Source organism: Ursus americanus, chromosome 12 (assembly GCF_024610735.1).
Source record: "Ursus americanus isolate L20-20 chromosome 12, mUrsAme1.1.p, whole genome shotgun sequence".
NCBI lineage: Eukaryota > Metazoa > Chordata > Mammalia > Carnivora > Ursidae > Ursus > Ursus americanus.
Genome location: NC_142138.1, coordinates 9,880,556 through 9,892,853, shown reverse-complemented (window position 1 = coordinate 9,892,853; position 12,298 = coordinate 9,880,556). Strand labels below are relative to the sequence as shown.

General features: G+C 36.4%; 1 protein-coding gene across 2 annotated transcripts in view; it reads right to left on the bottom strand.

Annotated features, from left to right (window-relative positions):
• The window catches only part of ZFYVE9 (zinc finger FYVE-type containing 9), a 118,913-nt gene that overhangs the window by 36,027 nt on the left and 70,588 nt on the right, over window positions 1–12,298 (bottom strand). For both annotated transcript variants that reach the window (XM_087865873.1, XM_045799543.2), the window contains 2 exons: window positions 7,034–7,258; window positions 5,391–5,473 (listed from right to left, as the gene is read on the bottom strand). In XM_087865873.1, coding sequence (XP_087721999.1) covers window positions 5,391–5,473; window positions 7,034–7,258 — 308 coding nt within the window. The remainder of the gene's footprint in view (window positions 1–5,390; window positions 5,474–7,033; window positions 7,259–12,298) is intronic.

Below are 12,298 nucleotides of genomic sequence, written 5' to 3'. Positions count from 1 at the left end.
AAACTTTTGTTCTGTGAAAGACACTGTTAAGAGAATAAAAAGATAAACTGTAGGCTGAGAGAAAATATAACAAATGATACAAATCTACCAAAGGGCTTATATTCAGAATACATGAAAAACTCTCAAAACTCAACAAGAAAATAACAACCATATTTTTTAAATGGGCAAAAATCCGAAGATTTGCTGAAGAAAACATAAAGAGGCAAATTAACACGTGAAAAAAATGCTCTGAACCATTCATCATAAGAAGCACACAAATTAAAATCACAAAAATTAAGACCACTAAACTTCTATTGGAATGGCAAAAACTAAAAACAAAAAAAGAGAAATAACAAGTGTTGACAAAAAAAAAAAAAGAAAGAAAGAAAGAAAGAAAGAGAAAGAAAGAAAGAATTCTTACACATTCCTTGTGACTGCAAACTACTACAGGCGTGTTGGAAAAAAGTTTCACAGTTCTTTATAACACTAAATGTACAATATGTCTCAATTATCCTATTCCCAGGTATTTACCCAAGAGAAAGGAAAACTAATGTTCACTCTACAAAGAAACATGGGAGAAAATATTTGTGATGTCTTTCTAGTCAATGTCATACATGAATGTTTACAACAGCTTTATTCATAGTTACTAAAAACGAGAAACAACCCACAGATCCATCAACAGGTAAATGGATAAACTGTGGTTAATACGTACAACTGAATACTACAAAGCAGTAAAGATGAATGAACTATTGATATTGAAGGTTACCAGAATATGCCACCCCCAAATATGCCTCCGTTAATCACTCTTTGGCCAGTCTAATTTATAGGGCCTCAGCAAAAGAACCAAAGATAAGTAGAGGAAAAAGATTATTTCCTCCCCAACAACATACATAACAACACAGATGAATCTCAAATGCATGATGATAAGTAAAAGAAGCCAGACTGAAAAGGCTACATATTGTATAATTCCAATTATATGACAGTCTGAAAAAGCTAAAACTATAGGGACAGAGGATCAATGGGGTGCACCAGTAAATTTTCTGGAGTGACAGAACTGTTCTATATCTTAATTGCAACAGTGGTGGTAACCTAATTCTTTACATTTGTCAAAACTTTTTTTTTTTTAAAAGATTTTATTTATTTATTCGACAGAGATAGAGACAGCCAGCGAGAGAGGGAACACAAGCAGAGGGAGTGGGAGAGGAAGAAGCAGGCTCATAGCAGAGGAGCCTGATGTGGGGCTCGATCCCATAATGCCGGGATCACGCCCTGAGCCGAAGGCAGACGCTCAACCGCTGTGCCACCCAGGCGCCCCACATTTGTCAAAACTCTTAATAGTATACTCCACAAAAGGTGAATTTTACTGTATATAAATGAATTTTTTTTTAAGAAAGGTAAATTTAACTAGGGTTTACATTTTGCCAGGCCACCACAAGAGAGGGTAAGAGAGAGAGAAACTAGAATTATGTCCCCCAAAGAAAGTGATTTTAATTATGAAACCATGGAATCTTAAGATAGGGAAAAGCAAAGGGAGTGAGAGACAATGGAAAAGTGTTAGAATCAACAGATTGTAAATCCTAGTAATCTAGAGACAGAGAAGGGGGTAAAGGGGTTTAAAACAAGTCTCCTCCAAATGTGCCACTTTGAACTGAAGGCAATTGAGACCCTGTAGGCTCAAGAGAAACTTTTGCCCTTGTCTAAACCACCTAGAAGAATCTAAACTGAGGGGCTTTCCCAGAATTAGAGTTATTACCAGAGATAAATTCTATCTGAGTGACCCATCTGTATGGTAGGGCAAATATCTAATTATCAAACATCTGCTCTTATTCTATTGCCTTGTGAATTGTCCTCCTCCCTTTGGAAGCCCCAGGCCCCTATCCCATTCCTTAGCTCAGGATGGTATATATAACTCAGTTTACCTTTCTGTCTTCGAACCCCTCGTGTGTGTGTGTGAAGATCTCATATATCCAAAGTTAAATTTAATTTTCTCCTGTTAATCTGTCTCATGTCAATTTAATTCTTAGACCAGCTGGAAGTATCTTTGAAAGGTAGAGAAAAAATCTTCCTCCCTAACAGTGGTGATGGAGAGCAAGATACTTCAGTAGATAATCCACTGAAATTTGTATAAGTGAATTGATATAGGTCATAAAAACTAGATTACTCGTTTTTGCTAGTTTATCTACCAGATTATAGGATAAATATCAGTTTATGCTACTAGATTACACGATAAATATCTCCTTTTTGTTCTAAAGCAGATTATAATTAGTAAGAAAAATTACCTTGTCAAAAATGTGACTAAAAACTAAAGTTGCCAGGGAGTGGCAAAGGGATGGGACTGGAGTAGAAGGAGGGAGAGAGGGAGAGAGGCAAAAAGAGACAGAGAGAAAGAAAGAGAGAAATCTTACAGATTAAAATACAATTTCAAAAGTTTTACTTCTGGGGGTGCCTGGCTGGCTCAGTTATAATACAAATATTATTGTATGACAAAGAATTTGTCTAGCCTTTGCTCCTGGTTCCTGAGAGGTAGCCTCTAAATTCCCGAATTTCCTGAGTGATAGGAGTGTCTTTGTTATTCAGTGGTGGATCCCTGATAGTCTATGTTAATTTAGTGACTCAAGGTGGGTCCTTAGATAGTTTATGCTAACAAGATGACTCAGGATGGCGGTTGGCCATCCCAGAAAGATCAACCATGTGATTAGAGGATGGGGCTTTGAAGCACATGATATCAGGGGGGCTGGAAACTGAGTTCAATCACATGGCCAATGACTCAATCAATCATGCCTAGGTAAGGAAACTCCAATAAAAACTCAGGACCCAAAAGTTCAGGTGCTTACTCTGTGCATGCTACCTATCAATGTATCAGGAGAGTGACATGTCCCAGAGGACACAGAAGCTTCTTGTGTGGGATCCTCCCAGACTTTGTACTGCGTGTCTCTTCTTTTGACTGGCCGTGATTTGTATTTCCTTACTACAATAAAACTGTAATCATTAAGTATAGTATACTTCGCGGTGTTCTGTGAATCACTCCAGTGAATTATCAAAACTGAGAGGGCAGTGGGGAATGCTAACATTTGTATCCAGTTAGTCAGAAGTATGGGTAGCCTGGGAATCCCTAAACTTGCAGCTGGTGTCTGAAATGACAACAGCCTCGTAAAGAAATGTGCCTTTAATCTGTGAAGTTTGGCCTAATTCCTAATAGGGCCAGAGTCATTACAAGTACTCAGAACCGTCTTGCCTTAGGTGGAGAATAATTAGTACTGTAGTAAATAAGACTTTGGTTCCACCTTACAAATCTTAAAAGCAAGACTTGAAAGGATCAAACTATTTCTAGGTAAGTTAACTGGCTTACTTGTAACAGAACTCAAGAATATTTATAGGAATATAAAAATACCCAGCACCCAGCAAGGAAAAACCATAATATTTGGCATCCAATAAAAATTTAAAAATACCAAGCATGCAAAGAAGCAGGAAAATACGACTCAAAGTAAGGGGGTAGTTAATCAATGGAAACTGAACTAGAACTGATAGAGATGTTAGAATTACCAAACAAGGACCTTATACTAGTTACTATGGTCATATTCCAGATGTTCAAAAAATTAAGTACAGGCATACAGGATATTGAAAAAGACCTAAGTCAAACTTCTAGAGATGAAAATTACAATGAGATCACCCGCCTCCCCCCAAAAAAGATGGAACTGGCAGCTTTAACAATGCAGAAGAAAAGACTATTAAACTTGAAGACACAACAATAAAAACCATCCAAAATGAAACATAAAGAGGAAAAAAAAATGCCCGAAAAAGAAAAAAAAAGGAGCATTAGTGAGCTGTGAAACAATTTCAAGCAGCCTAATGAATCTGTAACATTAGAGTCCCTGAAGGAGAGGAGGAGGTAGATAGAAAATGTTATTTGATGAAAACTATAAACTCACAAAACTAAGAAACTCAACAAACCCCAAGCACAAGAAACACACACACAAAAACCATATCAAGGAACATAGTCATACTGCTCAAAACCGGTAATAAAAAAGAAACATCTTAAAGCAAACAGAGAAGGAAGAAACATTATGTAGAGAGGAACAAAGAGGGAAAATGGACTCCTCGTCTGAAACAATGCAAACCAGAAAACAGTAGAGTGATTATTATTCATCTTTAAAATACTCAAAGAATAAAATGGCCAACCTAGAATTCTACATCCAGCAAAAATATCTTTCAAATATGAAGATAAAATAAAGATGTTGTTAGAAATGCAAATATCGAACAAGTTTCTCACCAGGAGACCCACACAAGAAATGTAATAGGGAATTTTTCGGGCAGAAGGAAAATGACACCAGATGGAAATACAGATTTACACAAAGGAATGAAGGTCACTGAAAATGGCAACTACATAGGTAAAGCTACAAGAGTTTTTCTTATTATTTAAATCTCTTTAAAACATAATTGAAACTATAACAACTGCATGACAGAGTGAGGAAATAAATCCATTCCTCAAAAAGCAACTAAAAAGCTGGGTAAACGGTTTTTAAAAAAACAATCATTACGATGCTCTGGAATTAGACCAAAGGCATACAACACACTGAGATGTGTTTATGCATGAAAGCTACTGAACATCAAGCAAGCACAGTAGACCTTGCTTGGGGCTGTGCCCCAGCCCTCTCAGGTAGTTCAGGATAGTCTGTGAAAACAATAAGCTCTGCTACTTGAAGGATCTTACTTGGAGTGGTACAGCTACAGCGGTAATCTCAGTGGCTAGTGAAAACAGAGGGCCGGCAGCTCAGTTAGCTTAGGTTGCTAGCCTGTTTGGGGTAACGAGCAGGCAGACTAGCCAGAGATTTAACAAAGGTTAAAGGTTAGTTTGTGCACACGTAAAGCAAAGACCTTAGTGGGCCCAAGCCAACCAACATCCTTGGTCAACAGAGTCAGAGCCTGTGCATGCGCAAAGGCACATGGGAGAGCCCAGTGCAAAGGAAAAGAATAAAGTCTGAATCCCAACCTATACACAAATCCATCAGAAAAGAATGGATACCTTACTCACTTGAAGTATTTGAATAAATCTCTGAGCAATCCTGGGCTAAGATATAAGCTATAAAAAGGGGACACCAATATTATGTCAAGCTTAAAAACAAGACAGAATGCTAGGTGCTTTAATTATACATTACCTCTAGTCTTCACAATAATCCTGTGAGAAGTCACTTAGATAGTAAGTGTATAATCAAGGGCTGAAATCCGTACTATTTCCACTCCAAAGCTCCATATACTTTCCAAAGAATATGTATGCTGTTCTTTTCCTACAGCATAAATATCCACCTGCCTGAAGCAGCAGGGGTATGGCTATTAACAAAAAATGAAAGCCCTCTCTTCCTTCTCCTGTATAAACCCAAGTAAGAAAAAGAAAATAAAAATCCCCAACTTACTGCAAGAAGATTCATGATGGTATGCCCCGTCTCTCCAAACAATGGCTTCCGAAATCTGACACTGAAGAGTGGGCACGGATAAACTACAGAAATGAGAAATAATGAGACTAAGTTTGACAGCTTAATATTTTGGTTAAAGACATCATGGTTCATAAAGTTTTCAAAATATAACTGTAATAGATGTTTTAGAGCATATGAAATTTAGGGGTCAAAAATATTTAGCATGGTAGCATCAAAGACAAACTCTGAGCCTTCTACAAACCATACCAGAGTAAGTCTTTTGATGACAAGAATAAGCCTTTTGATGCAGCTGTCTTAAAAATGAACTATAAAGTCTTAGGAAGCGCTCTTCTTCAAACTGGATTAATATGATCCGGGAAACAAATCTCTCCTAATTCTTCTGTGTTCACTCTTATATACCTCCCAATCAGGATCCTCCTTAGAATAGCCAAACATGAGGTGACCTATTAGCTGGCTTACTCCTTGAACTTTATGGGGTGAACTGCCTGTAAAAGACAGGAAGATATACATGTTGTTTCCTCTGATTACAATCCTTTCCTTTCCCTACTTCATCTAGCTGACTGATATGCCTCTTTTACAATTCAGGCCAGAAGCAAACTGGTCCAAGAAATGTTTCTTATTCAACTCCTTCATTCAAGAGTCCATCTTGGAACTCCAGAAGAACTTTGTTAACTTTGAACATGCGTTTTAACACAATACACTACTGTAATCACAATATCTGTATATCTTCCTTACAAAGGTATCAAGAGCCTATAAACCATGTCTTATCTATTTCTGAATTCCCAGGATTTGTCACAAATGGTAGGCCTTTATTAAATTCTTACTTAATAAATAAGTGGAAGAACGAAGCTGACTTGCTGAAAACATTAATATACTGTGCTATGCTTCATAAAATAGTTCATTATCTTATTTGATCCTCTTAACAATCTTACATAATGTAAAAGGCAAGTATTATTTTTTCCAGTTGCAGAAGAAACTGAAAGATTGAGTGACTTGCCCAAAGGTACAGAGCTAGTAAGTCATAGAGTTAAGAACCTTGTTCAAATGGTCCAATTCCTAGACCATGGCAATTCTGATTAGGTGAAAATATAGTTTAAAATAAAGCTTGTATTTAGGCCTTAATGTCTTAAAAAAAACCCTCACAACTTAGTTGTACGAGTTCCACCATGGGCAAGGAAGCTCTTCTATTGCTCACTTTACCAAAAGTGATCTCTACACCACTAGTTTCCAGTATCTGTTACGTCATGTAAGATATAATTTGTCATAACTATTTTCCAACAAAATTACAAAAAAAAATGTTCACTACGGATACTGTAAAAAATTACTTGTTAAATTCCAATACATTTTTTCTGAAGATGAACATATTTTTATCAATGAACTATATAAAACCAGTAAGTTTACAAGGTATTAAATAATCACTAACTTTCTCATTTGAAATTTTTAATCCTCACCGTTAAAGCTAAAGCAAGTAAAGACAATGACCAAATTTAGCTTAGCTATTTCAAAAAACCTCTGCTGGATTGTATCACTGGAGGTGAGGGGGTCTGAATATCTCAGGCCTTTATTTAAAGAGTCATCACATCTTGGTCATATGGCATAGAAGAAGCTATTTTACTACTTACGTCGGTATTCAGCTCCAAGTCTCAACATTAGACGGATGGGAAACACTTTAGCCCAAGGAGTTTCCCATTTCTGGATGAGAATCCCAAACAAGTAAGGTGGGGTTGGGAGGACTAGGTCTTGCAGTGACTGGTAGGTAGATGTCACATATAAGAATCCACCATGTTCTTTACTGCCAAGGAAACTCTGACTGAAGAAGGAATGCCCCAAGTTGCCCACAACATTTCCTAAAACAAAAAGTTCATTAATTACTCTCTATAAATAAATCAATCATATTCTTAGTCATCATTATTACTTAACATAAGGCCAGAAATGGCTGAACACTGATTCCCAAACTTTCACTATGAAAGACATGTTTATAAAGTTGTTTTTTTAATAAAGGTATTTATTAAATGAAAATTTGTTTTCCAATTTTATCAGGGCCCTCTGGTGAGTATGAAATAGCTTGTATTATCACACTGTAGAAGTCTATCTAGCTAAAAGCCAAAAATATTGAAATGCCTTCCTTAGATTGGACAGCTCTACTGTATGAATTACTTTAGAGGTCTCAGGATAAGAATTACTGCCTCAAAAGTCATGAAAAAAAATGTTACTACTAGGTACCTGCTCTCGCAAAGCTTACAATCTCATTGGGTGAATAAAATCAATTCATAAACATAATGAATTAAGACAACAAGTACAGTTACGTATGAGACATTGAGGGCAGAAAATTTATGGAGAAGGTAGTATCCTAGGATTTATGTTTTGTAATTTTGGGTGAGACAAATATGAAACATAACATAAGGCTTATTTAAATTCATATTAGGTTTTTTTCTGTTGGCTGCAAATGCTCTTGACTAAGCACTTTCTAATTCAAATATTTTTTAAATTCAAGAGTGACAAATCAGCCTTTCATTAGGAAGAGATTTTCCTCAGTTTAGAATTACAAAAGAACTTCCCAACAGGAACTGTTCCATAATGGGAGATAGATTCCCTAGACATGTGTATGCTTCTTCCGATATTTCTGAAAGAAACAACAGAAAATGCAGAATCCTCATCAGAAAACTTAACGCTTACTCTCTGGAAAACTGGAGTCTGTCCACAGAACAGTTCAATGATGGGTCACAGATTCCTTGAGTGAAGTAGGAAGCTATGTTGACAGTAGGGTCCACAAGTGAAGGGAACACCTCCCCACGAGACTCAGAGAAGCTTTGTGGCTGACAGCCATGTTCACCTGAACATTAATATCTGCCAAATACATTTAGGCGCAGGACTCTAGCCCCAGGATTAGCCAAATCTAGCTGTACATCTGAGCTGCTGGGACAGATCTATAAAAACAAAAAAATCTCCATATCCAGGAAGTGGTATGGTATTTTTGGGGGAAAAAGAAAATCACAAATTATGGAGTCACAGAGGTATAGTTCTGAATACTAGTTCAATCACTATTATGTGATTTGGGGGTAAGTTATTTGACTTCTGCGAGCTTCAATATCTGTGTAAAATGGGGGAAATTACAAATTTCAGACCTGTTGTGAAGAATAAATGATAGAATTTATACAAAATGCCTAACAGCACATGGCACAGAGTGTGTTCTCAAAAACTTGCAACTATTACTGTCATAATGTACATATACATATAATGATGAGCCAAATATTATAGGATTTTCTTTGCTTTATCAAAGATTTTAGAGTAAGATTTGTATAATTTTTCATCTTTTAACCTGGGGGAGGAGAAAGGGAGGTAAAAGAGATGGAAGGAAGATTTTTTTCCATCTATAATGGAGAGTACTCAATATCATTCCTCTAAAGTTCTAATGAGAGCACAATGCTTATGTTTCATAAGATTGCCCTGGGGCATACAACTCAAAGGTAAAAACTATGTTGGCTTGGTACTCAGGCATTCATTCATTATCCCTTTGGGGATCTCCCTATTAGAGACTGGATTATTTATGGATAATCTATTACTGGTTATTTTTCCACAGATATTTACCTTTTTGCTTCTACCACCTAAAAACCTTCTCCTCCCTGTCTCAATCACACTCAGATTCCTCACTACACCCCTTTATATTATAAAATATGTGTTATCCTGTAAGCATCTACTTTCTTTAAAATTTTTTTCTAAGGTAAATCTCTATCAATCCTAACGAGTGATTTAGTTTAGACTGTCAGGTACCACCTCGTCTACAAACAAGCAGCATTCCACAGGTGTAGATACCGGCAAAAATAAAACAGCAGGAGAAGCTGACAAAGACAAGCTTTCATTGAAAATTTAATCTGGAGCTCTTGAACTCATAAAGTCTGTTATATATTTGTTTATACAGGTACTTCTCTATGGGAACATTCAATACAATGAATCCACTGAATTAATTCTATAAGCCTCAAGACCACTACAGAATCCATATAAATAAAATAGATACCGATTCTTGCTTCTGAGCTTAAATGACCTGGCAAGAATGTCAAAGGCTTGTATCAATAGCTTACAAAGCAATTTTACATGACCTTGATCAGATAATCATCAGATCAGTGCCACCAGGTTAACAGAGCAGGTATTATTTCCCTGAACTTTGGGATTTTTATTTCACAGGTGAAGAAACTGAAGGTTAGGAGTAGAGGTGAAGCGACTCTCAAAAGACACAAGGTAAAATGGCGGCAAAATAAGATCTAGAAAGCAGATCTTTCAATCTCCTAGTCTTTCCATATATCATACTGCCTTTAAAATATATACACATATATAGTAATTTGCAATTTTCCATCTTAAATTTGTAATTTTAACTTTGTTCTTCAAAGTGCTTACAGCCATCTTTAAATTCAATTCAAATACAGCTTATTATCTATGCAACAGCTTCCTTTTGTTTCAAAGCATGTTTATCCTCACAAATAACTCAAATGGAATTCCAAACAAATGGTTCAAGTAATATTAATATTCGTGAATATTAACATATAACTAAACCTCAAGCTATCAAAAGAATTTGGATAGTCCCTTGGTGTTCTTTGTAATAAATAAACTGCAGTTAAGCATGAGTACTTCCTTTAAGGTCATTTCCTCAGTTTACAACATCCGTGAGATTTACCATATAACTTCAGAACGTTCAAGAGGCAGTTTATTGCTTTTTTAAGACATGGGACTTAGAGAAGATACAGCTGAATTCAGACCTGGGTTCAGCCACTAATCAACTATGTGTTTGATCTTTGGCAAGTTACTTACACCCTTGGTGACTCTCATTTTCCTCATGTGTAAAATGGGGACAAGAACAGTATGAATCTCACAGAGTTGTAGTCAAGAAGAAATGAAATAGTGCACATTAAACAATGAATATGGCCTAGCATGCAGTGAGTGCTCAATAAATACTGGAGGGGTGCCTGCGTGGTGCAGTCCATTAAGCATCCAAATCTGGTTTCAGCTCAGGTTGTGATCTCAGGGTTGTGAGACTGAGCCCTGCATCAACCTCCATGCTCAGCGGGGAGTCTGCTTAAGACTCTCTACTCCCTCTCCATCTGCTCCCCACCCTGAGCACGCATACTCCCGTCTCTCTCTCTCAAATAAATCTTTTAAAATAGATAAATAAATAAATAAATACTAGATATTGGTCTTAAATCACCTCTTCATAACTACTTCCACTTTACTTTCTCATTGGTTGAAAAATTACTTTGCAAAAGCAGCAACACCATGGCTCCTTTGCTCATAGACAGATACAAAATAAATTTAATTTACCAAAAAGATTCACAATTAATTGTAAAAAGAGACTAAAAATCCAAACCATGATATGACATCTTTAACTCGAAAAACAATACGAGAAAATTATTGACGATAATGAAAACACCAATGAAGTCCCTCCTTCCCTGGAAACACACTGGTTAGGAAACATTTTTTTTCTTCTTATTTTACAGATAAAAAAGTGACCTGCTTCAGAAATACTGAAGATTATAAGCTGTGTAATTTTTATGGCCATGAGAAATAATAGCAAGCCTCTAAAATCTGAAACAATTACTACACATTGATTAATCAATCACACCTTTACCACACGATATGTACTATTAGATACTGGTCCAAAAAAGAGAAAGAGATACACATATTAGTAAAATATGTTCTAAGATATACAAAACCTGACAGACTCCCAGTCATTCCACAAATATTTACAGGATACCTATCATTTTTTAATAGATGTCTTATCAATTATTTATATTCTTTGAGAGATTACTATTTTAAAATCTCTTTTTTCCCCATCCTGTAATCCACCTACAATTTTTCTTCAAAATATTTGTGGGGATTGGGGCGCCTGGGTGGCACAGTCGTTAAGTGTCTGCCTTCGGCTCAGGGCGTGATCCTGGCGTTCTGGGATCTAGCCCCACATCAGGCTCCTCTGCTATGAGCCTGCTTCTTCCTCTCCCACTCCCCCTGCTTGTGTTCCCTCTCTCGCTGGCTGTCTCTATCTCTGTCAAATAAATAACTAAAATCTTTAAAAAAAAAATACTCATGGCGATAGAAAATTGGCAAGAGATGGTGGTTTAAAAATGTCTAAATACATTTTTTTCTAAGTTAATAGTGAGTATGCACCTATACTCTTAGACTGAGATAAACCTCCACATTAAAAAAAAAATCGAACTCCATTGTATTTGAGGCCTATAACTTTATTAGTGACATTACAAAATTATTAATAAAAATAAAATTAAAAAATGATTGCAGTTTATTAATAACCTACACATTATTAATACGGTACCTTAAAATTTACTTTGCCTTTTGATAAATCTATATAAGAAATGTAAGTTAACCAAAAGTTCATCTGGGTTAACTCAGGCGACCACAATTTAAAGATACAAAATAAGGAAGATTTCAGTAGAGTAGGTGACAAAGAGAAATAGTTAAAAAAATTTTTTTCAAAGATACAAAATTACAGAAACTTCCCAAATAATCTGCATGAGTGACCCATGGTATTTCTTTCTCAAGGATCAGAGACACTTGAGGCCTCAGAAACACTCTTACTTAGGTTTTTTTTGTTTTTGTTTTAAATTTTTGTATTCTTTTTATTTTTATTTTATTTTATTTTTAAGATTTTATTTATTTATTCGACAGAGATAGAGACAGCCAGAGAGAGAGGGAACACAAGCAGCATGAGTGGGAGAGGAAGAAGCAGGCTCACAGCAGAGGAGCCTGATGTGGGGCTCGATCCCAGAACGCCGGGATCACGCCCTGAGCCGAAGGCAGACGCTCAACGACTGCGCCACCCAGGCGCCCCTACTCTTACTTAGGTTGACCTCGATAGTATTTACTCTTGTTTCCAAGTCCCAGGG